This window comes from Elgaria multicarinata, chromosome 11 (assembly GCF_023053635.1).
Source record: "Elgaria multicarinata webbii isolate HBS135686 ecotype San Diego chromosome 11, rElgMul1.1.pri, whole genome shotgun sequence".
Lineage (NCBI taxonomy): Eukaryota > Metazoa > Chordata > Lepidosauria > Squamata > Anguidae > Elgaria > Elgaria multicarinata.
In genome coordinates this window covers 7,450,728-7,477,895 of record NC_086181.1, presented here as the reverse complement: position 1 = coordinate 7,477,895, position 27,168 = coordinate 7,450,728, and the positions used below count along the sequence as shown (strand labels likewise).

Sequence of the window (27,168 nt, the reverse complement as noted above, 5' to 3'; positions counted from 1 at the left end):
TTTCTTCCACAGAGGTTATAGCAGTCATTTTTTTCCCTATTTTATACTCACAACAAACCTGTGATGAGTTAGGATGGCAGAGAACAAGGGCCAGTTCACATGTAACTAAGCATAAAGCAGTGCTACATGCGTGAGCAGGAATGAGCCTGCCAAAAATGGCAGGTTTTTTTATTTATTTATTTATTTATTTATTACATTTTTATACCGCCCAATAGCCGAAGCTCTCTGGGTGGTTCACAAAAATTAAAACCATAATAAAACAACCAACAGGTTAAAAGCACAAATACAAAATACAGTATAAAAAGCACAACCAGGATAAAAACCACGCAGCAAAATTGATATAAAATTAAAATACAGAGTTATATCAGTGAAATTTAAATTTAAGTTAAAATTAAGTGTTAAAATACTGAGAGAATAAAAAGGTCTTTAGCTGGAGACAAAAGGAGTACAGTGTAAGCGCCAGGCGGACCTCTCTGGGGAGCTCATTCCACAGCTGGAGTGCCACAGCAGAAAATGTAGTTTCATTTTACCAAATTCCTAGTTTGTTGTTGTGTGTCCACCAGGAATTATGGTTTAAAAGAAATTCTAGTTTGCTAAACATACCAGAAAAACAATCTAGGATTTGAGGATGGTTTGTTTAACAAGTGACTAGACAATGACCTGGTTTGCGAGTAATTGCAAGTCATTGGTTGTTTAACCCATGAATTGTGCCTGCACAAGGGCCATTTGTGAATGTGTGAATTTGGAACTCTGGGTTGTTGAGGGACGCACAATCCGGAATTTTAACCCAACAACAAACCATGGATTGTTCGTGGGTTATTGATGAAACTGGATGCAAAGCAGAAGTGGCAAGTGCGTGGAAGGCAGTGTGCTCACTGTTGCTTAACCCATAATTAGCTGTTGCATGCAAACTGGGCCTTACTTTTAAACCAGAATTCCTGCTTCATAAGTGACAACTCAGGAATATGCTGAAATGGAAGTAAATTCTGGTTTATTCCTCAACCTGCGTGTGACAAGGGGAAGGGCATCCTCATACAAACCACTTGCCTGACCTCGCCTACTGAGCTTCACCATCACTCAATGTATATGCATGTGCTTTAAAGCATGCACTAAAGTTGCAGCATCTGTATACTGCAGGGAAAGATAAGCAATGCTGGTGGGCAAGTTGTCTTCCATAGAGGCATGTCTGCCATTATTGATTTTCTTATTGAGAAACCCCCAAATTCCACAGAGTACCATTTAAAACCTACTAGTCTAGAGCCTATTGTGGCTTCCCAATTCAAGTGTCTGTTCCACCTTAAAAAAACAACAGTGCTCAACAGGACGTCAGAATTGCAACATACACACAACCTTGCCTATTGACCCAGACTAAATGTCCCAGACTCTGCATTTTTTTGGTTCAATCCTATGTACAAATTACATGGGAATAAATCCTATTTAATACAGTGGGGCTTACATCTCAGTAAACATGCATAGGATTGATATGCTACTTCAGTGCCATGTGCACCTTCCTAATGATATCAGCCACACACCACCTGAAGAGTGCTTGGTAGCTACTCCATAATGATGGAATACCTTTGAGCTGCTGGAGTTTCTATTTCCCATTTGGGTAGCAACTGAAAGGGGGAACATTATTTAAAATGAGCCACAATGTGTTTATTCTTACTATTTCTATCTTTAATATACACCCCATTCTATTACAAGAAATATTTCAGTACACACCTTGAGAAAATCAGTCAACAATGACATATGGCCCCAACTTAAACCAGCAAAAAGAAAAAAAGGGGGGGAGATACCCAAATGAACAAAAGAAGGAAGATATTCAAAATTAACACATGTACCAGGGCAGTATAGAAACCTGGGGCCTCAACCCTAAACCTTCTTACTTGGGAGTAATTCCTATACAAATCAATTTGATGATGGAGTGTGGGACCTCTCTGTTTCAGAGCTCTTCCCAATAGCTCTGTACTAGTCTCCTACCTGATCAAACTGCATCACACCTATTTCCCACCACATACATAAGAGTATTTGTGGGACGGTGTAGGCATTACCAAGCTTATTACATTTCATCAATCTGGTGAACAGCTTCCTCCCAATCCTCCACTGAGAGCCATCCAACACGCAAACAAGCTGCATTTCTTTAATAGCCAGTCCACAGGTCCCAAAGAGAGAATTTGTTTTCTCACAAATAGCACTTTTAATTTCCTCTTAATGAAAAGGTGTGGGGTCTTTTTGCCCTGTCACCATCCAGTTAGACCAGTCTAAAAATCCACACACACGCTCTACACAAGCACACACAAATCATGTTTCAGTTTTTGAGTTTTATCTTCACAACTTATCCTGTGCAGTTCTAAATGTTCCCAGTTTACAGATTAAGAACTGAGGCTGGCAGACAGATCTGGGCTGGTTCACGCGATCAAACAGGCCACCATGAGTTGATTAAGCCACGGTGAGCTGCCACATGAGCCAGTGTGTGCTTGTTGACATTTTGCATATTTTGTATAACCTGGGGGTTATACAAGGGTTAAACAACATTGTCTGTTGTAGGATTATGTGAGGGTTGTTTAACCTTCGCCTGGTTGGGTTTGTATGACACAACAATCCACGGTCAGGGGTTGATAATGCAAAATGACGGCTGGCATACCCAAGGATTCACCAGGGCTTAAACAACCAAATGTGGGCTGTTTGATTAAGCAAACCAGGTAATTAACTTGAGTCCACGCTATGAGCCTACAGCAGAGTTGAGCATGGCTTTTGAATAAAGCTCTCTTTCCCCTGGCATGGGGTCCATAAAACACGGGACCCATTCTTCAGAACCCTGTTCCCACATAACTCTATCATATCATCATAACACAGTCCCATTACTATATTTCATTTATCCTTCCCTGTCAAAAATCCAGTGCATGTTTACATGTTTCTATTCATTAGTTGCTACAGCTTCTATATTTTTAAGGTGATAGAACAGAGCAAAGAAGCAATGCGGACCCTACCGACCGCACTTACTGGATTTATTGGGAGCAGGTAGAAGGTAGATCAGGATCTACTGGTAGCTCTCTGGCAAATTTCCAGTAGATCTCTGAGGGTTTCTGACTCACAATAATTTAAAAGTAGCAAGTAAAACTGCAAGATCTATCTATCTCATGGCTGACATACTATTTGCTTGTCTTTCTACCTCAGTGTACTTCACCTTTGAAATATGGGTATCAGTTGATTGTTGTCCAGTTTTAGTTTGTCTTTGAATCTGATTACATCCTCCCTCCCCACCGCCCTAGCCACTATTTTAATTATCTCTGATAGGGGGACCTCTGGGTTAAAAAAATAAAGTAGACCCCTCAAAGCCTGCCCACCTCAGTCTATATTAGATGGACAAGAGTCAGCAGGTCTTGAACTGGTTACATACAGTAGCCTTCCCCAAAATGGTGCCCTTCACCGTGGGCTATGCTTAGTAGCAACTAGTGGAAGTTGTAGCCCAAACATCTGGAGAGCCACAAGTTGCCCACTCCTGCCCTAAGGCAATATTTTATCTTTAAAAAGCAATGGAGAAATTTGGGAAGTTGTCACTCCCATGCCACTTGCATATGGAGAGAGTAAAGAAATTGCTTCTGTGCATAAAGACCACATAGACCATTAGTGCTCAAATTATGGAGGTGGAAGGGGGCGGGCAAAATAAGACTAGTTCTCTTACCTTTTGTGTTGACACTCTTAGCTATTTTTAGAAGGCTGCATGAGCGAGCATTACTTGGATGAAAGTGGGTGGTGGAGGAAGAGTCAGATGGTGGGTCTTTTAGATTTCACTTAGGTCCCAACTCATTTTTACACCCGTAATTTGAGTGCTATTAACAATACAGGTATTCTCCCCACCCCCAAATACTAAAAAGTTTGCCTTATAGTGAACACAACAGCCCTAGATTTCAAGTAAGAGCATGGACACTGGCATTTGGGCAAGAAGCCATAGATTTAAATGCAGTGAGGGCGTGTGTGCATTAAATTTAAATTAACCTGAAAGAGATCAATGCAGTGCTAGAACAAACCATTTACAGGGGGGAAAATAATGGTATATGGGATGCATCCAATATAAGGGGATCCAGTCTTAGAAGGCCAAACTAGAAAGGCTCAGAGGATCTCTTCCTTTTCAGCTTTGTGAGTGTGGGACTGTCTCATTTTATCTTAACAAGAATCTTGTGAGGTAGTTTAGGCAGAGACCTGGGCCTCCCCAAGGCCTCACCGCATTATAACCTCAATAGAGAGGGGAATTTGAATCTGAGGCTTAATTCTTACTGAGGTGATCATTCTGTGGCATCTGACTCATTTCAGATTGCAGGTGGGGCTTGAGTGACTAAAGTCTCCTCCATTAAAAATAAACAAATAAAATTTCAGAGATAAGGATCCTAGCCTAGCCTTTCACCAAAGTTGCAATTTTTCCACATTCAGGGAATCTTAAGTCTGGAGGCCTATTCAGGACTGTTAGCTCCCACCTGAATTCTGTAGTACAACTGAGACAAAAGTTTAACAGTGAGAACCTGGTCCAGGTTTACATGATACAAACTCAGCACTCTAGCCTGGTTATACTTGTCCAGCCCCCTCAGGCCCCCTTCTAACCTTGACAGAAAACAGTATCTATGAAGTCTATTGACCACTTCCAGCACTTTCTCTCTTTGCAAGAAAAGCAAAATGAAATTTAAACACACACACACACACACACACACACACGTCCCTAATTACTTCAAAGTACTACAAAGCTACTTCCTACATCGTCCCTGAAATATGACAGTTAATATTTTACAGAAGGAGACAGGAAGGGCTGGAGTGCTAACAGATGTCCACACCCCGCTTGCCCCCCAAGAAAACACAAATTATTAAACGGCAGGTACTTAGAACATTGCCTTAGGCAGTCAAGTGATGTTCTTGTCAAACCTCAGGTGGATAAGAACAAAAAATTAACCCCAGAGACAATGGGGTCTGTTGATTATCAAAATAGGGATTTGCCTGGGGTTACAGGAGATGGCCTTGATGGATAGGACACTACTAGGAGAGCCATGTGCTTTACATACTTTCTGTCTTCTGGGAACCAGTCCCCTACCACACTATTTGCCTGTAGAAGAATCTCTACTTGATGCAGAGGATTCTGGGACTTACACGAACCTTGAGTTCATTCTTCGGTGCATTCTTTGTTCATGTGCAGCAAGATGAAGTGTTGGGCTTCATCCTGCATTGCAGTGAAATATCAGTACTGATGGAGAAACTAACTTTTACTTATTTTATTTACTTGATTTATATATTTGCCCTATAATGCAAGTTCTCTGGGTGGCTCACAAAGCAAATACAACATTACAATACATCCATAGCAACTATTAAAACTAATATACAATTAAAACACAGATTTTAAGCTGAAAGGTACAGACTATAAAACATATGTTTTTATAAGGCCTGCATAAAGTTAAAAGGGTTTCACCTGGTACAGAAAAGACTTCAAAAACAGCACCAGACAAACCTCCGAGGAGAGACTGTTCCGTAATGAGGGTGCCTCTACCAAAAAGGACTTCTCTCCAGCAGTTACCTGCTTCACTTCATTTAGCGGGGCGACTTCATTATGGAAGCTTGTCTGACATAACTAAGCTTTCAATGAAGAATGCCAATAAGCTTCCAAGGAACCTCAGTTTCCCAAGAACACATTTTGAAAACTATGGGCCACGCACAGTACCTTATTTCAAAGGTACTCCCATCACTCCTTCCCCTGTCGTATGGCTGAAAGTCCCGGCGTCCTTCTGGGTAGCTGGTGCTCCTCTCCCCCTCCTCCCAGCCCTATCCCATCATGCATTGCGAATTCTGCCAGCTGTAGAGGAGCAGCTGGGGTGCTTTCGGCTGCTCCTGCCAGAGAACTCTATGACCTTCCAGAATAGTGCACTCGACAGGGGAAATTACACAACGGAGCCAGCCATACAACATGTTAATCAACGGGTCTTCGGATAAGCAATGGAGCAGCCCATTGTTTTCCCCTGTTCTTTAATTCCAGAAAATAATGTACTGTGAGTTGTGTGCCCGTTGTGCATTGCCCCCCAGATGACACAATAATCAACACAACAGACGATTCCCTCTTCCCGCCCCCATTGATTATCATGTCGTCTGAACCCAGCCGTGGAGAAGAATCTTGCCTTGCTACATCATTGCTACGAATATTGTTTTAACCTGTCTTTGATTGACTTTGATACTTGCAACCAAATTGTTCTGTAAGCAGCTACAGCAAGCCCCTCTATTACCTAATTAAGAATGAAGACAATGGACAAACCTGCGGAGTCACATATGTTAATCTGATTTTGTCTGAAAGGATAACATTAACAATAACTCTTGCAGTAGGTGCCTTGTAAATTAGATTGATTCATTTACCTACACATGGTCCAATATTGACTGAGGTCAATGCCTCAGATAAAAATGCCCATTCTGCCACATCAAAGGCCTTTTCAGCATCAATGAAATATAATGCAAATCTATCATTTATTATTTGCAATAATTAATAATGTTAAATATCCTTCTAATGTTATGGGCTTGTTTCCTCCCTTTTAAAGAGACTGATTGGTCTCTATATGTATTTTTATATATAATGCCATTGTGCCATTTAACCAATATTAATATTAACATTTTATAAACCAATAATGACCAAGGGCATAAGTTGGTATGACTGAACTGATGAAGCATTTTCCCCAAACTTAAGAAAAACAAAACGTACAAACAGATCAATATTCTATCCTTTGTAATTCACTCTGAGAAAACATCTATTAATTTATAGGTTAATCCATCAGAATCTTTTTAATATAATTCTGGTATTATGCAGTACCTGACAGTTTATTAATATTTAAAGTCTTAATGGCTTCAAATACTTCCTGTTCAGAAACTCATGATCAAGTTCTTTGTTTATCATTTTCTTATTTTTTTGGCAATTCTATTTATTCAGGCTTGTATTCAATAAGAAACTTCCACTGTGTGAATGGAAATCCACTTACTTAATGTTAGATTTAACTCAACTATTTTAATAAATTGGAATAATATCCCAAAAATTGATTTAAAGTTTCATTAGCCATCTGTGAATATTGATCTCCAGACTCGTTTAATTGAGGTGTCATCTGTTCCATAACTTGCTTTAACGTCTTAGCTATAAGTTTACTTGTTTTGTTTTTCTTCTCAAAATATGGTTAAATTACATTAAGTAAATTCTAGAGCTCTTTCTTGCTAATATGCACCTATAATTCTGTCTCGGCCTCACATTTTGTAACCTATACAATATTTTCTTGTTGCCTATGTCTACGATGAGTGTCTAATTTCTCTATTTCTGTAATAATTATTTGACTTGGGTTTTCTCAACAATATGCCTACATTTAAATTTATATAGCACCTCTCTAAAAAGCTTTTAAATATTTCAATACTCCTAATTTCAATACTGTTCCCCGCCTCGATCAAAATGGAGAGGCTGGTAAGAAATTATTATTATTATTATTATTATTATTATTATTATTATTATTATTATTATTAAACTAATATTTTGATTTAAGTTGGTTTTAAAATACAAAAAAAGTTGAGATCTTTACTCAGAAGTAAATCCAACCATTTTCAATGGAGCCTACTTACTAGTATGTTTAACTTATTCACTATTTTAAAGCTGCATAACAAGGGATTACTATCATCAGAGTTAATTCTTGTAAATTATCTATTTAAAGCTCAAAGAGCAAGGTTGGTATATACTGTTATATAGTTCTGCTTATATCAGCTGAATATTTAAACAAGACATACAAAGACATAATCTACATGAAAATATAGCTGATGGGTACCTGAGTCAACTGTATAGTACTTGATCCCTTTGATTCCACTTAGGAATTATCCTAAAGCTGTTTCTTAAAAAAAAAAATCCACAAAAAAACACCTATTTATATCCTTTGTATCTGATCTCTAATTTTGTATTGTTTCTTTATTTCTAAAAGAACTAAACTCAATGACTTGGTTTACCTATAATGCTAGCCCATGGTTTATTTAACCTATGGCTTGTTACCCTATCGTCTGGGAGATGATCAAGCAAACAATGGTTTGTTTTCTCAATTCCTGGGTTGTTTGTTTTCCTCCTTCTTTGCCTACTTCCACTCTGTCTCCCAAATGCTTTTGTGATATTGTAGTAAAGCATGCAGAGTAGCTGAGTTTGTTTGTTTATCACTCTTGCCCTCCACCTCTGTAGGCTGGCAAAGTAACCCATGAACAATCCACAATTCTGGGTCCACAACATAATGATAACCTATAGTTTAAACAACAGTTCACAATCCAACAACAAACCATGGGTTCTTTTTCTGGGTTGCTGGTGATTAACAAATCACTTCAAGACAACTCATAATTTTAAAAATCCATGGGTTAAATAAACCACGAGTCAATGTTATGTGCAAACCAGGTCACTATACAGAGTTCAGTCTCACTGAAAGCAATGGGGCTTGCTCCTGTGTAATATATTTTAAGATCAATTGCCATTTTTATCTTGCTCTATCTCTCACAATAATCCATACCATTCAGTATGTCAGTTTTTTTATATTTGAAGGAACTGAGGTTGAGATAATTATACCTTATGATGAATATGCATGAAATATTTTGTCAGAACTCCATATCTATTTGCTCCAGATTGTGATTTACCACTGATTGTGATTCTCCCCTATCCTCACCTAGTGAGTTCATGGTGGGGCTATGACGTGAACGACTCTAGTCATATATTGTCAAAGCTCATTCAATGAGACTCAATTGCTTGTTAGGCAAGCAAACAAATTTCTGTCAGCCCCCTCCCTTAGTAACTTCAAAACTGTTTTCCAATTCCATCCTTACAGATCAGTTACTACTATGTCTAAGAAGAGATTTAAACCCATGTCTTCATTCTGGCTGTAATCAGTGTGCATTACTTATGTCCATAAGAACACTGCAAAAATGATGAAAACTGTGATGTAGAACTACATTTAGCTGTTTCCTTTAAAAGAAAAACAAGTTACTAGTCCTTTTCTTTAGAAATAAGCTTGAAAATCTCAGAAGATGGGGTTGGAAAAAGCTTCTTGAGGTCAGGAGTGTGTGCACTGATTACCTGTGCGCCTCCTTTTGCCCCACAGCTACTATTACTTGGCCCTACAGTCCTCAATTTTCACACCTTCCTCCCCTATTGCTGCCCAGTTCTTCCTTAAAAATTCCAATCCTGCACCTTTCTAAGCAGAATATGTTATGAAAAATCCACTTAAAAGACATATTTCATTTACAGAATTCTGATCTTTTGGAGGAAGAAATAGGGTTATCTTGTTCCGTGATTTGGACAGTCCCAAATATTATTCTATTTCTAGGGTATCTGGATCTAAACACTACAGTGAGGGGCAGGGGTGTCCAATCGAGCTTTGTACAGGTGTGAAGATGGCGGTGGGAGAAGAAGACAAACGAGCATCTCTGGTATTCAAATTTAATTGTTGGTGTGAAGAACTGGCAAAATCCTGGAGTCATGATTGCCTTTATGGATAGAAAAATTGATGCTGGCTTTTTAAAAATCTAACATGCTTTCTAACCCCAATTGTTCATGTTCTTAAAAACAAAGTGCCCCGTTGCAAAAAACAAACCAACCCGGGGCTGGCGTGGATACCAGGTTTGCAATGCTTGCTATAAAGCCCTGCCATCTCTTTTGGTGATGGAGGGCTCCCTCTGCCATTTAAATCTACGCCAAAAGGATTTCCCTTGCGAGCCATACGGAACTGCTAGAGATTTCCCTTCTGCGCCACGCAAAGCTCCAGGAAAGGCAGGCTTGGCTATAAATAACCTCTTTGCAGACATCCCTGACTTCCGGTTCTGCAGCTCTCCCCTGCTGCCGTCCCATCCTCCCTCCTCTTCCCCCCCCTCTACTCCTCAAAGGCAGGGATTAAAATTACCAATGAAAGCAAGCGTGCAAATTCCCTAGAGGAAGCTGCCAGAGATGGGTCTTCTGTATGCCCGTCCCCAATTTCCTCATGGGAAACCCTTAAGTCAGGCTAGCCTTCACATTTGGCAGTGGAGTGGAGGGGGAGAAAGAGACCCCACCACCACCTGTCCCCAGCCTGAGGTTCCATGGACCATATCTGGAATCTATCCAAACACATACACCCTACTATAGTGGAGATGCCGAAAGCTGGTGTTTTCCCCCCAATCAGAACATCAGATGCACTTGCAATGCGGGGGGGACACCTCCGTGGAAACCAGCCAAGCAACATATCCCATGGGGGTAACCCTCCTCTGCCTCATTCTCTTCTCTACTCACAAGAGAAGGGAACTAATTTACCAGCGGCAAAGAGAAGAAATAACAACGATCCAGAAAACAAACCTGAATGCCAAAGAAGGAAGGTGGTGTGGAAAGAGAATTCCCCAGCCAATCCAACGGAGGACTGAAGGGGTTTCCCAAAGGTGGCTGGGAGAGAGAGAGAGAGAGAGAGAGGAAATTCACAACATCTAATGAGCACACTTGCAGATTAAAGACCAAAGGGAATCTCTAGGGAAAGCGTTAGATTCAAGATTTTGCTTGGAATACTGTTAGACCAGGTTGTGTGAAGAATGTGGCCAAGTCCCTTTGGAGAACAACAGGAGTTGGTTTGATTTGGGGGTGTTTTTTTGGGGGGGGGGTCAGTGTTCTTGGTATTTGGGAAAAGAAAGAGGGGGGAGAGAGAGGAGGAGACAAAAGCCAGTTAGAAATTTCAGACATTGATGGTAAACAGCAGCCGGATATTGTGCCTTAAATTCCTCTTCCCCGCCTCTCCCCAACCAAAAGAAAAAAGAAAAAAAGAAAAGAAAAGAAAAAGAAAAGCAATTTTATGCATCTGAATTTTCGCCATTCCTCCGGGCTCTGCCTGAGTTTGGAGGGGGTGGGGAGAGGAGAATTGTGCAGCAGCATATGTTTTTCTCACTTGTGTCGGTACACCATTACTCGCATACATGTTGTGTTCAACCATCAAGGCAGAAATGTGTATTTGAGCTTGTTGGATTCTGCATTTTATTCTTGCTGTGTTTCTCTGTTTAGCTGCATTTCAAGCTGCTTCAGGGTGTGGCTTTTCAGCTATAGGATCGTATACGGACATATGTTGCTCTTAACTCGCACATTTCTCATTATGTTCTCTCCCCACAACCCCAAACCCAGGTGTGTGGTTTCTTGGTGCTTGGGTTCCTTTGTGTGTGCTTCCTTAATTCTCTCTCTGTATGTGTGTGCATGCACATTTGCTCTCACAAGCTTGCAAAAATCTGCATTTCAAAAATGCTGGCTGTAATCTAGAGAATTCTATGCACTCTATGGAAGTATGGAATGTACTAATATGGGAGTTCCCTTATTTCTATGGGATGGAACTGTTTTGCAGTTGTAAGGATGGGCCTTTTAAAATACAGAAGAACATCTCCCAACATTACTGCACTGCAAGAGTTTCCTTAGTGAGAGACAAGCATTTTACAGTAGTACAGGGAGGGAAGGCTTCTTCTTGGATTAAACCCCCAAGTTTTCTCATCTTTGGAGTGGGCAGGAAAGAATACATGGACCTAGTATAAACATGAGAGCCAATGGTTAGTTTGTTGGCAACCTGTCTTCAATCCCCAGATCTAACAAAGCCTCACCATGGGGCTTTGGGCAATCAATTCTGAACTTTACCCAAGTTCTTCAGTATCAAATATAAACAGAGACTTTCCTCGGAAAGTTGATGAAAGAGGAGGTGCTGCAGCAAAATTATTTATTATTTTCTCATGTTGTCTGCTGCCCTTCTACCAAGGACTTCTGGGTGGCTCACAGGGGATTATTCCATTTTATCCTCCTGTCAACCTTGTTATGATCCTGTGTCATCTAACACGTTTTTAAACACAATCACATTCCTGTCTCGGTGATTCAATACAATTTCAGCTAATGGCATAAGCACATAAGAAGAAAAACATACTAGCCTGTGAGGTCGAGGGACAGTGACTTGGGCCCACAACAGCCTACTGAGAGTCATGGAGATCTGAACCCTTCCATCCCCCATCCAATCCCAGCATTCCATTCAGACGCTTACTCTCATCATTCTTATTTTAGCTGGCATTGGGATTAGCACTCAGGCCTGTCACTCCCTACCCCCAAAATAAAACAAAAACCCTCTTCCTCATTATGCAAAACTGGTACTTTCTCCATGCTTTTTGCCACGTGTGTCTACCCAGACATGTGCAACATCTGCATACTAGCTGTCCCTAGGAAAGTGTGATCGTGATGCCCTAAAACCTGCATACATTTCATCAGAGCCTACAAGAAGCCTTCAGAGGTTGCTGCTCTGGATAGAATGTCACCATGGCAAGGAGATCATCTGGCAATAATGTCTGAGCAAAGTCAGTATTAATATGGTACAGCAGTAGGTACATCCAGAGTGGTTTTGCTGAGGGCCAATAAAAATGTCTACATTTTGAAAGGGAGTTATCTTTCCTGGAGGCATTAAAACAACCACCAATGGACATACCCATTTCCACCAGGCCCAGAAGGATCTGCTAACCACATTCTTGTTTTACCTTAGGCTTCTTCACATAGAGGTATAAATGTAAACAGCATTATGGTATCCTGTAGTGGCTATTCAGGTGGATGTGCCTTACATCTGCGATGTAGCTCCGAAGTATCAGTGGCTGGAATGTCCCTAGTTGGAAACTTACCTGAGCCATAAACTCACTGGCTGGTCTTTCTCATGGTATGAAAAAGTGGGTTAGGGGTTTTTCTCCCTCTCCCATAATACTAGAAACTGAGGTCATCCAATGAAGCTGTGATGGGAGATTTAGATCAGATAAAAGGAAGCACTCCTTCACACAGCACACAGTTAAACTATGGAATCTGATACCTCAAGATGCAGCAATGGCTACCAACTTCAATGGCTTTAAAAGTGGATTAAACTAGCACTGGCTACTAGTCATGATGACTATATATTGCCTCCAGTATTGGAGGCAGAATGCCTTTGTATGCCAGTTGCTGGGAACGTGAGTGCGAGAGTACTGCTACTGCATTTATGTCCTGCTTGTGAGCTTCTCATAGACATCTGGTTGGCCACTGTAGGAACAAAATGCTGGACTAGATAGGCCAGGGTTCTTCTGTTCTTAGGCAAGCTACTATCACTTACTTTCAGAACTTGCATCTCTAATATAGAGATCATAATATTGGTCCGCATTTCATGATTTCTATTTGAATTGCTGGGAGTTGGTTTAAACACTCAGCAGAATAGAATGGTCAAAGTTTCTCTGGACTGTTCCACTGCAGCAGGGGGGTTGCATACTTAAATGCTGTCCATGAAGGGAGGACGAGTGGAATCCCTCTTCCTGCACCTAACAAAATAGCATGTCAGGGAGAAAATTCAACTAGAACTCATATCTCCCTGACCTGCTAGTTTTCTATGTGCAGAAAGGCACCCCCTCCCCTACAGAAAACCATTACAAAATGTAAATCCTCACCTTCAGCTTATACTGGTATAGTCCAGGAAAATCCTTACCTCTTAATTTTGTTGACTGTAAAAACTGTCCCCCAAATAATGTGTATGAAGTGCTTTGAATGCTTACGATGTTGTTATGTGATAACTTAATTTATATTTCTCCCACTTTCAAGAAAACACATATTCAGTAAAGACTGGAGGAGATTCCGCAGTTTTCCTCAGCCCAGCTTTCCAGATCTGAAGGCACCCTGGGAAAGAATGGAATAGGCCTATGCTGTTTGCATCCATGTAGAAAACAAAAAAGGTTAGGTTCATAAGGCAAGTTTTTAAAACGGATCCTAAGTTCCTAGTCCTTCCTTTATTTAAAGCATCTCCAGATGACAGCAGGAGGCTTTGTTAAACTAGAGTAACCATTTATGTGAAAAAGGCAAGCGTCATGTTTGAGAGAGTGTTTACTTCTCAACTTTAGTGGGCAGCTACCTATGAGAAAGTTGAGATATGTTACCATTCAATACCAGACAGCCATTTCTGACATTTGGGTTTAGTTACCAAACCGACAGTCTGGTATATCTAAGCATGTAATATATAAAAATCATTGCAAACTCCATCCTCAATGCTCCACTCTCCAGCGGAGAGTGAAATTTTGGTTCAGTCATGGGTCCCCTAACCCCCTTCACTGGCCCTTTGCAAAAGTAATTACAGTTCAAAACAAACATTTCTGTGCTACATCCCTCTCTGGGAAAGAACTAAAAGAAGAAAAATGGGAAGAGTGGGGAGGGAACGCACATAACTCAAATCCAAATCACAGACTGATTAACAACCCACACGCTCCAGGAAGGGCCTGGGATAGCAATTAGGGAGGAGTTTTAGAAGAACAATAAGGTTTACTTGGACAAGAAAGAGATTTGGAAGGAGGGGGACACAAGGAATTGAGGGTTTTTGGATTAAAAGATCTGTGGTTTTAGTAAGCCTTGTTCATTCCAGGGGTGGGGGAGGTGCAACACTAAAACAAAATTGTTCTGCTAAAGGTCCTGAAGGATCCACACCCAAAATTCAGTCTACTTCCCCGCCACCACTATTCCCCTCTCTGCTGGTTCACCCACCCACTCACCCACAGAGAGGCCGTTCACATATGTATATATAGAAAGATTAAAGGCTTGGTGCACTATTTAGTTAATTGGATTTTGTCAGAGACCTTATCAGGAACTGGGAACTGAACACCCAGCTGGAAGGGGGGTGGGTTACTTAACACAGAAAACCTCTCCTGAGTTTTCCTCCCCAGAATTGGCTCAAATTTACGAAAACAAAAAAACACCCCCCTTTAAATGCAGCTCCAAACTGTTACCTAGAAACAGTGGCGTAACAACAGATAGAAGAAATTAAATAGGCCGTGGGACTATGCATCCACCACTGGGGAGATGAAAATGGAGGGGGGGGGAGAAGAGGAGAAAGCGATGAAATGTTTATATGGAGCAGAGTCATGTTAGAAGTTTGCCTTGTTACGAATATGCATGAGTGTATATTTGATTTCGAGTGATGGTGCCAGAGGATTTCACAAGAATGAGGAAGACTAGCCCAGCCTAAGCATACTGGGGTTAAAACACCCCAGCACTGTTAAAAAGTCCCCTCACTAACCCAAATGTAAAAGTCACTCTTCCTCTGACAGTGGATTTTGGAATTTTTCTGATAGACAAAAACTGCTTCCTTCGCTTTTCATAGAATGGAAGCACAAACAACCAACGCAAAATTAGATATATTTACCAACACCAACATATTAACGGGAAAGCCAAAGGTGAGAATACTCACAAATAATTTTAAAACATTTACAGGAGTAAATGGAGGGGGAAGTCCTGTGTCTTGGTCCCCTCAAAAAGAAAAATATGAAACTTGCAACACAGAAACCCAGCACACACACAGAAAGACTCTGTGTTTGTGTGTGTGTCTCTCTCTCTTTCTCTCACTACAAAAGCCCCACAGACCTTGATCCTAAGCCCCCACCTCCGCCCAACCTGTATCACAACAGGGTGGGTTTTCACTGTCCATAAACCAACCGAGGCTTTCAAATAAAGATGACAGTTCCTATACTATCAACCACCACCACCCAACCACTGTACAGCCTTCTTAATAAGGTCGCCTCAAAAGCTGGCAACAGGGGAGGAGGGCAGTGGGGTGTCACCCCCAGGTGGGTCAGGCCCAAGAGGAATCACATTATACGTACAGTGATTGGAACTGTTCCAGTGCTGGTTACGGACAGGGGTGCTGAAAGGGTTGGGGTTCCCGGGTCCTTTGTCCTGGATCAAGCACGCACGGTTCTGGTTGTAAAAATCCATCATGAAGAAGGGATTAGGACTGCTGTTTAAACCAGCTACATCCACACTTTCGTACATCTTCTCCAGGCAGAACAGGAGGGAAAGGGGGTTGGGGGGTAATGGGAAAAGGGAAGGAGGGAAGCAGAGCAAAAGTTTGCTTTATGAAGGACCAAAGAGCAAGATCCTACGGTGGTGATGAATCCAGAGAGACGAGGGGAAGATTGTCTGGTTGTTTTCTGTTTTCTGATCTCTCTCTCTCTCTCTCTCTCTCCCCCTTTCTTGATCCCTAGTGGGGAGGTATTTAGGGAATCCAAAAGTGGCTGGGGAATCCGCCAAACAGACCGGGTTCGCCACCAGTGTTTTTGCTTAAAGTAAAAAACATCCAAAAGATAATATTTGAGTCTTCAATCTTCTATTCCAGACGCGTCCCTTGGGAAACAGGCCGGCCAATCCAGGCTGAGATGCTTCTCCCGTTTCAAGACCAAAATATATTTATAAATCCAAAAAAAAAAAAAAAAGGGGGGGGAGGAATTCTTACTTTAAAAGAAAGAATAAAATCCAAGCCACTCAGCCTTCCCAAAAGCAGAATTCTCTGTAGAAGTAGATTTCCTGGTATTTAGATAGCATTTTGGTCACATTTCCGCCTCTTGTTCAGTTCCATGATTCTCTCTCCTTCTCTCAAACTAACAAGAGGAAAGAAGGGTAAGGGAGGGGGAAGTATTCTTTTGCAGCAACTCCTTCCAGAAAAAGGGGAGAAAAAGTTTCACACACACACACACACACAAAATTCCTGCTAAAATTCAAGGGCTTTTCCTGTCTGGCCGATGACTGAATGCTATGCACAGAAACCGTCCTCATGAGTTATATATACATATATTAAAATTACGTCTCTGTCCCCCGCCACAGAAAGGGGAAGAAAGGGGAGGGGGGAAGAATTGAATTGTACAAATGTGTTGTCAGGTTCTCAATGCTTGGGAAAATGCCAGAGGCCTGGAACCCTCCGAGTCTCCTTGGATGCAGAAGGATTTTTCTCCAGCTGCTTGGTCCTTCTCACCCTGGGAAAGTAAGTGTGTGTGTGTGTGTGTGTGTGTGTGTGTGTGCGTGCGCGTGTGAGAGAGAGTGTGTGTGTGTGTGTGTGTGTGTGTGATGTACAGGACTGATAGATTAAAGGCAGCACAAAATCTTTCCTGACACGAAAAGTCGGCTCTCAACTGGCTTAACTCTTTCCTTACCTGCCGCTGCTGTGTCTTGCGCAGCCTCAACCAACTGCGGAAAAGCACAGACTGGGGGAGGAGGAGGAGAGAAAGAGAGAGAGAAAAATGAATGAACGAAATAAAGAAAGGGGAGGAGGAATGGAAGGGAGGGAAAAATGACAGGCATAAAAATAAATGCCTCTCCAACAGCTGTCTCCAGCTACAAAGCTGCGGACACGGCATCCTCTTCTGCTTTCTCCATCCCTTGAGCGCCGCAAGGAGAAAAAGCAGGAGGGCCCCCTCTTTTTTTTGTTGCAAGGAACCGGCCAGTGCGGCCCCTTTTGCCTGCATCACCCCTCTCCAAAAGGGAGGTTTCTGCTGCTCCTCCAGCCGCCCCTCATTTGCCTAATGTTATGCAGCTGAACTCCGCCTGAACTCTCCTTGCAAAAAAGCTTCACCTCCAAATGACCCACTCACAGGCCTTCTCCTTCCCAGTGACATCACAGGGGCGCTCCCCTCCTCCTCCTCCTCCTCCTCCTCCTCCTCCTCCTCCTCGCCTGCCAAGGGCTGCCATGGGCATGCCGCCGCCACTGCTCAGCCAAAACCAGACCCACCACTAACAGATGCAGAGATGCCCGGTTACAGGGGACCACTGAGGAAGAGAAGCCCGTGTATACCAATTTTTCAAAAAAAAGGAAGACGAAAGGGAATATAATCAAGGAATAAAGGCAGGCAGGCACGCACTCACACACACCCCTCCGTGCCAAAAGCTGCGGCTGGCCCAATGCACCTGCCAGCTAACTGAGAGTTGGGAATAAACCAGAAGATGCTACAGGCATTTTGAGACGTGAAATATTTTCAATATCAAAACAGAATCAAAGTGTTAGCAGCCATTTCAGGCCTTGCAAAATAAGAAATATGGAAAAAGTGAGTCAATCCCTTTAAACTCACCCAACTACTGTTTGAAGTGTAGAATGCAAGCTTTCAAGTCACACAGGACTCTTAATCAAGCTGATAGTGAGAAGAAAAAGAAAAAACCTCATAAATACGTAAGAAGTTATTTAATTATTGTATTGTGCTCAAGCCATTTACATACATTATCCCAGTGATTCTAAAAACCATATTGTGTGAGACAAAGCAGAATTATTATTCCCATGGTACAGAGTTCGGGTGTGTATGGAGGGTAACATTTGTTTAGGCCACCTAGTGGATTCATAGCTGACCAGAGATTACAGATCAGGCTTTTAGCCACTATGCTACATCAGCTCATCTGTTTTATGGGATTGGCGTCATCTTTTTGAAATAAAGAAGATTTTAAAATGACACATAAACTCTCTCAGCATAAAAGAGTTTTTCTAAGGAAAAGAAACTAGTGAACTCAAAGGAATCTAAGAAGGCAGGGTACAAAATATTCCCTCTAGTACAGAATCTAGTAGCTCCCATGGAATTCTGAGAATTATAGTTGTCATTTAAAAGAAAGCGCAAGTTTCTAGTCCTTGCAGTTGTAATTATTACCATACATTGAGGTACAATCCAGGAAGATGTTTGTCCTATACAGAGCAACACCAAGTGGAACAATGTATGAAAGCACGTCCCCTCCAACATTTCATAAACGACTATATGGACACATCTACACTTCTAACACACCTATATGCTCACATAAAGGAACACTGCCCAATCTTCACACACAACCCTTACATGTTGCTGAAAACCACTCTCTGCCTGCTATATTCATTTATTTTGCATTAGCGTGTCCTGCATAGGCTTCTGAAGCAGGGGTGCTAATAAACTGACAACGAACATTTCATTTTAAAACAAAAACTTGAATGCTTAATAGAAATGCTTAATCTTAGGAACATAGGAAGCTGCATTATACTGAGGCCATAGCTAGACCTAAGGTTTATCCCTGGATCGTCCAGGGGTCAAACCTGTTCATTTAGGTGACACACAGGGGATCCAGTGCTCAGGCAGGGGTGAACCCTGGATGATCCCAGGATAAACCTTAGGCCTCATTGGTCTATCTAACCCAGTACTGTCAACACTGCCTGGCAGCAGTGGCTCTCCAGGGTTCCAGGAAGGATTTTTTCCAGTCCTACCTGGAGAAGCCAGGGGTTGAAATGGAGAACTTCCGCTTGCAAAGCAGGTGCTGTACTACTGATCCACGCCCCCTCTTATAAGGGATCTGTTCATACCCCCTATACTACAGGGCCTAAAGAACAGTTACAACTCAAAACGCATCCAGCAACTTCTACTATCTTGATAGGAAGTTATCAAGTGAGGAAGCAGTGTACAAGTTATCTAGTGCTTAGACAACCAAGAAATAATTAACCTAGTTGCAGTTTGGATCCGGTCATATGGTTTAAAGCAAAAGGAGTGATGTTTTAGAAAAACACAACTATTCCAATAATAAATTATCATACAAGTTAAAATGAGCTTTGCCAGCTGCAATGTGTGGAATGGCAGGCTGAATTCTAGAAGGTGCCCTAGTGTTCATGCATTTACATGCATGCACATTAGGTAAAGGTACATTTGCTCCCCACTTTGAAATGTAATTTCTAAAGACCAGGTGAAGGAAGCTAAAACTTCTATAATAGCGATTGTAGTGCATGTGGGTAAAGAATGAATGAATGAATGAATGAATGAATAAATAAATAAATGAATAAAGGTAGCTCCAAAATATCCTCAAATGGCAAAAATAGGGACAGCAGTTTATCATAGGAACATAGGAAGCTGCATTTGGCCATCTAGGCCTGTGGCAGTGGCTCTCCAGGGTTTCAGGCAGGTTTCTTTCCTAGTCCAACCTGGAGAAGCCAGGGATTGAACCTGGGACCTTTTGCATGCAAAGCATGTTGTCTATCACACTGAGCTATGGAGCCAACTCCCTCCTATCCAGAAACAGTCTTGTATTTCAGACAGGGTTTCAGACAGGAATCTTTCTCAGCCGATCCTGGAGATGTTGGAGATTAAACCTGGGACTTTTTGCATGCAAAACAAGTTCTCTACCACTGAGCTGTTATAGCCCTTCCCTTATCAGGAACAGATACCCCCAAATAGGGAGCATATATACAGCAAAATTTATAGCCAGGGCTATGCCTGCTTTGGAATTCTGCCTAATGGCAGAATTGGATATTGGACTTAAAAAATCAGTTTCCTAGGGTTCTCTGGTTTCATTTAAAAAATAAAATAAAAGCAATTTTCAAATCCTTATGTTTGATAAGCTGAAAGTACATGGGCAATGCCTGGTGAAGCCAGAGTGGTGACTGAGGACCATCAGGAGATGAGGCGGTATCCGTTTTCTGCATACTCCTTACTTCTATCCATGATCAGCATAATCAAAATAAATTATAGAAAGTAAGTAATTGAAACAGTTTCCTTACTTTGAACAATTTAGACAGGTTGTCTTTGAATTTAGATATACTCGGTGGAGACTTTTGCAGTCCTGTGTATACTTGGCATGGATTTTGCAGGAAATATCTGTAAACAGAACAAGTCAAGGACCAAGACTTCCACTCTTCTCAGACCATTCTTATAAAGAAAAACAACAACCCATTATCTGTTTTGCATTCCAGGGTCAAGCCTGAACCCTAGAAATTAAGAGCAGCATGGGCAGAGCAGCAGTGGCTTCTGCAGTTAAAAATGAATACACTGCCTTTATTCTATATGCATTCCATTGCCTACCTGCCCATTACTTTAGTGCTTGGCTTCTACATTCATAGAAAATGCCTCAAATGCACTACCTCCTTCGCTTACTACTTGCTAGGCAAGATCTTTCACATACCAGCCACATAATTCCAACCACATAAAATGGCAGAAGATGAGATCAAGAGTAATAACAAATGCAGGTTCTGAGCAAAACCAAGAATTACAGCAACACCCTCTACAACCATTTCACTCAGGTAGATAGTCCTTTGGTGGGTGGGGGTGGCAGCCACACATGTACACACACAAACGTACTGACATGGCAGGACAGAAACACTTTAAGACCTCCTTCAAATAATTGGTTGCACATCTCTGGGCAATGTTACCCACAGGATTTAAACTGTGTCACACTCACCATGGCTCAGCCCTGACATCTGTTTTCAATGCTAGGGTGCTATCCAGGATCACAGGAAATAAGAACCGATGAAAATGCCCCAGAACAGGTGCAGAATACACTTTCCTCACCACTAATTAACTAGGCAATGATGACATATCAGGGAATGGATATGAGGTCCTCCAAAGTAGAGGATGGGTTTCCAGATAGAAAAATTAGAACCACAGTACATATATTTCTTCTAAAAATTATACACTTAGAATATAGATGTATGGCTCTTAAGCCATCATGTCAAGATTCAGGGATTCACAAGAAGAGACAGGCTGCAAAGCACAGGATCACACTTTCCTCTCACTTTCAAAAGAAATCTAAAGTTGGGAGATAACAAAAAAAGAAGAAGCCATAAACACAGCCAGAAAATTTTAAAAAGCATTGTTCATCAACTGGTAAGGAGACTCCTTGCGGCTTTTTGTCAAGGACTACTTGATACAATGTAGATACACTTTTATACATACAGCACAAAATCTTTCTATTTTTCAAGCCCTCAAGGGATGAGATCCCTGCATATGGATACCATAAAGAAGAAAGTCACAGCAGCACACATCCCCCACCCTACCCCATCTCCTTTCAAAACAGAAGTGCTTGCACGTGATATACATCCTGAAGTGAGGGGGGGGGGCGTCTTTATGATGGAGGACTACTTAGAAAATGACTGGGAGGGGGCACTTTGGTGCTATTTTCTCTCGATAGGACAATGCCGTTCTGGTAAAACAGTAACTGGTAAATAAATAGAGAGTCTTTGAAAGTTCTGTCATCCCTTCTTTTTTTAAAAAGAAACCTTAAAAAGGTGATAAGGTCAGGGATCAAACCTCCCCCCCCCCAACATTTACCTCCCCACCATAAAATCATTCAAAACCCTCTTTCTTCCAGCTCTGTTTTTTGCCCCTGAATGTGTCAAAAAGCCTTCTCACCCATATTTTAGCACTGGTAACACTGAAATAACCGTATATTCTGACCACCACAGGCATTTTATCTTCAAGGAAGTCTGAATAGTTCCACTGGACCTTGGACTTTCACATCAGCACATTAATTTCAGATGAGAGACTGAGGCCATGTTCACTATGGGGGCAGGGATATTTCTGATTAATAAACATGCTTAATAAGTGCTTTAATGTCTCATCTTTTCAGGACCAAAAACGAAAAAAAGAGCAGGAATACAGGGTTCTGTTTTATTATTTTAAAATTTACAGCGGAAGCAAATATATTCAAAAACACAAACTATACAAAACTACCACCCGAGAAATCTGTTAAACCCAGTACCAAAAAGAGATAGAGAAGGGGGGATGAATGAATAAGGTTGATTACATTAATCAAATTAATGATAGTATACGCAATTCTACAATATGATTTAGAAATCTATTATACTAGTATATTAAAAAAGGTTCTTAGCTGTCATAAAAAAGTCATTAGTTTAAACCCTTAATGTAGACAATTAAAATACCTCAATTTGTTCATTTCCATCACAAGTTCTATTGAGCCATGGAATAATTGCTTTTTACACACACACACACACACACACACACACACACACATGCACACAGTGAGAGTTAATATAGTGGGGGGTGTCTTTAAAGATGAATCCACATTCCTTCTCCTTAACAGATCATATGAACACAGAGTAGGGCCCTTACTGGTCTTTCCCAGGACAGCTCCATCCACCAGAGGCTAAAAAGCAGAGGGAGAAGGATATTAAAAGACTTGATTAAATGCAAACTTCTGTTTTTGGAGAAGGTGGTTAATGCAATTACAACACTCATAAGAACAGAGAAGACACTTGCCTTTAAATAACCTAAACAGAAGGGCCTTACCACATTTGTGTGAATGCAGCCATAAGTCAATTATGTGGGCGCAAGTAGTGCTGATTTCAAACGAGTAACAAAATAAACATATAATCTGAATGTCCAGGATTGCAGCCTGAAACCCGCCCCCTAGTTTCTCTTGAAAATGTGTATAATCTGATACCCTCTTTGTCTCCTCGCCACTAACCAAAAAGTTTGGTAGGACTGAAACTAGTTTTTTTAAGAGATTGAGTTTTCAAACCTGCCCCCCCTACCCATCCTGCAAAAATTGGCAGTTTATGTGTGTATGTGTGTGCGTGCGCACGTCAGTTCAAGAGAAAAAGCTCAGTGGGGCCTGTTTAAATAATAATAGAAAGTCAGAGGCTCTGCTTAGCCAGCAGCTTTTCGAACAAAAGCCCCAGTACTTCCTGTAGGGAACATGACAAATGTCTGTTTTGACTCATTTAGTAAAAGACGGTGATGAAAGAGAGAGAGGAAAACAGACAAAGAAAGAAAAAAAAGAGCATAAGAAAGAAAATAGAGCATAAGTCAAAGGCAAAAGGAAAGATTAAATATGGGAGGAGAGAGAATATATGCATGAGAAAAAAAAGCAAAGCAAGACATGTATGAGGATGAAGGTGGGGGAGAGCAAAAAGAAGAGAAACAAAAGAAAGAGGAGAGTAGCCCAAAGAAGAATAAAAGAAAGTAGATGAAGGGGAGGAAGGTAAATAATATGAATAATAATGAAAACAAAACAAAATGACAAATTGTAAGAAAGGAGAAGGAAAAGGAACAAGAAAGGATGTTATCGAAGAAATGTACTGCAGAGAGATGAGATAAATATGGAAGAAAAGAAAGCAAAGAAAAAAGGCTGAGGACCTACTAATTGCTGGCCCTGTTGTTAAAACAATAGGCAAAATCCAACCAAAGTTAAGCACTTTTAAGAACCCTTGGTTACAATGAAAGAGAATTAAGCTCATACTTACTTTCCCACTAAAATTAATGGAAATCCAAAGTGCTTAACTCTGCCTGGTGGGCAGAAAGTAGATGGGGATCAACTAGTACACCCCTGGGTGATTTCCAAGTGTTTCTGATCCCAATTTGTCTAACTACTACTACTACTACTACTACTACTAAACACTTTACTCGCCCCTCCCCTTCACACAATTAGATTACAGAAAAAGAAAGGTGGGTAGGGGAGGAACGTGAGTGGATTTCTGTGTGAAAGAACTTGAGAGCTTGGTTCTGGTATTGATCTCAAATTCCTGGGCTGAGCATGTGCTCAGAGACACTTGTTCATAAGACCATAAGAAGAGCCATGTTGGATCAGAGGGTTCATCTAGTCCAGCGTTGTTCTCACAGTGGCCAGTTACCCACGGGAAACCTACAAGTAGGACATGAGTTCAACAGCACCCTCCAGTCCATGTTCCCCAGCAACTGGTGTACATGGGCATACTGCCTCTGATACTGGAGGTAGCATAGAGCCATCAGGACTAGTAGCCATTGATAGCCTTCTCCTCCATGAATTTGTCCAATTCCCTTTTAAAGCCATCCAAATGTGCAGCCATCACTACATCTTGTGGAAGTGAATTCTATCATTTAACTATGCACTGCCTTCCTTAATTCTTAGGATATGTCTGCCCACCCATGCCACTATTTTGCACCTGAGTTGGAGAATCTCAGGGATCTAGCTAAATAAAACAAAGGAGACCCTACAAGCCCTAGATTACCTAAAACAGAACCCCTTTCCAAGAATGAGTGAATACAAACTCCTAACTTGGAAATGATTTTCAGCTGCTGTTTCCAGTGCTTCTACCCTTCCTTTGACTATGGAAAACATAATGCAGAAAGTGGTTGTGAATGGAGGGTGGGAATAGACTAGGCTCCCCTCCTCCGTCTGCCCCGCCCCCATACTCCCCTGTGTGAAACTCTTGAGACATGTTAAGACACACAAATGCGTGAACACACCCCAGCCCAGCATGAATCCAGGGATGCATTAGTAGATATATCTGTAATCATAGCACCAACAGAGACACAAAGTATTTCTTGACATGGCTGAAGTCAGGGACTGAGTGTAATTTTGGCTGCACTCATTCTAAATAGGCATGTAGACAAATGAGAAGGCAAAGCACACACACGCAAGAACATGTAGAATGCATTCATTTACACACTCTTAACTATCCCTAGCCATCAGGCCGGCTGATACAGGAGTGCAAAGAGAAACTTGCTTGGTTGTCTGGGCTGAAATGCAGTTGGCTCTGGCCAGGTAAAGCTGATGATGATCCCGCCTTTTGGATCAGGAGATAGAGAGCACTGTATTTAAGAAACGGATCACTGGGCTAGGAGGATGTGTTCTCCATCCTGGGGTTCAAGGTGAGTTGCTCAAACTGAAGTTGGGACCTTGAGCTGGAGCTTGACCCTCCACTGTTGGACTTGTAAGGGCAGACGACCATGTCCCTAGTATTTATACCTTGCCAGTCTAATCCTGAAGCTTCCTGCAGCCTGCCACTTACAGAGTCCAATTCTGAACGGCCCTATAAAAGTTCCTTCTGTACCTCATGGAGACTCTGAAGCTGAGCACACACAGTCCCTGGCAGCTAAACCAGCAAATATAAAACTAGCACAGCTAGACTAGAACCTTTGTTCTTGACATGTGAGCTTTCTACTTGCAGAGAAGTGGGATGTGTCATTGTTTTAATGAAGGAGTGCATTAAAAATTGTGCCTCCACCTGCAGATTTAACAGGAGCAGTTGACTCTACCACCTTGCTCTGCTGCACAAGGAGACCAGGCCTCACTCTGGCTGGGAAAGGTAGTGCATGTGGCTGCAATACCACCAGCACATCCTTAATACAGGACAGGACAGTAAGAAGATTGTGAGACACTGTGCAGCCATCTCTTCCTTGGACAGCCAGTCCCCACAAATGGCTGGTTTCCACTCACTGCTCAAAAGTGTGAGTCGATGTGGTTAAGTTAAGTCAGTGGCTTAAACACTGGAGAGCTGGCTTCAAATCCCTCCTTGACCATACAGTTCTCTCACAGGGTGCCCTGCTAGACAGTGTCCTTCAGCCTAGCCTGGTACAAAGGGAGAATATATAAATAAAATTATATAATGAAAGAAGGCTGTAGAAATAGCATTTTTTTAAAAAAAAGATAATGGAGTTGGGTATCAAGATAGTCTTCCAAAGGGTAAGAGACAGAGCCATTTTCACACAAGAAGTTAGTCTAACAAACCCTTAATGCACTTCAAGGGCATTTTAACACATGACACTAAATGCACCTTTAAGCTTCTCTCACGTAATTCATGCACACATGTGAATATTTTTAACAGAATTTAAAAGAAGAAGAGAGACTTATTTTATATCAGACACACATCCTCGCCAATGTGGATACTAACATTGACATTATGGGTGCAAGAAATACAAAAACCCAACTGAAGTTTCACTTTGGGGGGAAATAGCCTAATTCCTGTACTGTGTTAATTGATAGAGGAGTTGAAGTGAGGGTAGATCAGGAGTATGTATCTTGACTCCTATACTATTAGGCTCATGTGAACACTACACCAATGGAAGGCCTGTTCGAACCCTTCCCAAGATTCCTCTACTCATTGAGAAGAACTATTTCATCTCCAGAAAACAAAATACAGAAATGTGATTTCACTGGACACAGATCACCATTGAAAGAGGAGAATCTACTCATGTACAGAAAGAACAAAAGGTCCACCCTTCAGAATTATCCCCTACAAGGATATTTAATGGGGTTTGCTTCTGGATCAGAAAAAAGCAACAGAAGGTTCCAAGCAGTCAGAGAATCTTCTTCCCCAGAAAATGTTAGAGAGAGGCTACAAAAACATGCCAAGCATGGTTAAGTTCCAACCTCTGGGTTAGGGCAAGTATTAGGGGTTGGCATCGTTGGGTACCTATTATGGCCACAGCTCTCCTGGATGACCCCACTGATGACCCGAACCCATAGTCACGGAGGAAGAGGACTCCTCTCTGCTACCTGCCCCTGGTTTTGGAGCAGCAGAGACAATTCAGCTTTCAATGGGAGCCTCCCTTCCAAGCCCTCAGCATTGCAGCCTGCCTGTGGTAGGGATGGCTCCAATTCCTTCCCATCTACTAAGCAGAGGGAGAGGCCAAGCAGCAATGGCTGCTACTGAAGACTGCTTGCCCCACCTGTCCAAGCTGCTGGGACAGCAAACAATGTCAAGGAGCAGCAGCCATCACCAACACCTGCCCCCTCCATAAAGGTGTCAAGAGGATGGAGCTGAATCCTCACTACCACCTGGGAGAAAGGGTAGGTGAGTGAGCAGATGGTGGTGGCAGCAGCTACGGCTCCTTGTCACCATCACTGCACATTCACCT

General features: G+C 41.7%; 1 protein-coding gene across 4 annotated transcripts in view; it reads right to left on the bottom strand.

The window, feature by feature from the left end:
- Window positions 1-27,168, bottom strand: part of RARA (retinoic acid receptor alpha) — a 187,276-nt gene that overhangs the window by 41,305 nt on the left and 118,803 nt on the right. Inside the window, exon 1 of one of the 4 annotated variants that reach the window (XM_063138610.1) lies at window positions 16,982-17,286. The exons of 2 other annotated variants lie outside the window; for them this stretch is intronic. In XM_063138610.1, the coding sequence (XP_062994680.1) occupies window positions 16,982-17,286 (305 nt within the window). Of the gene's footprint in view, window positions 1-15,651; window positions 15,944-16,981; window positions 17,287-27,168 lie in introns of those variants that run through there. One more of the 4 variants, XM_063138609.1, reaches the window with a different exon arrangement.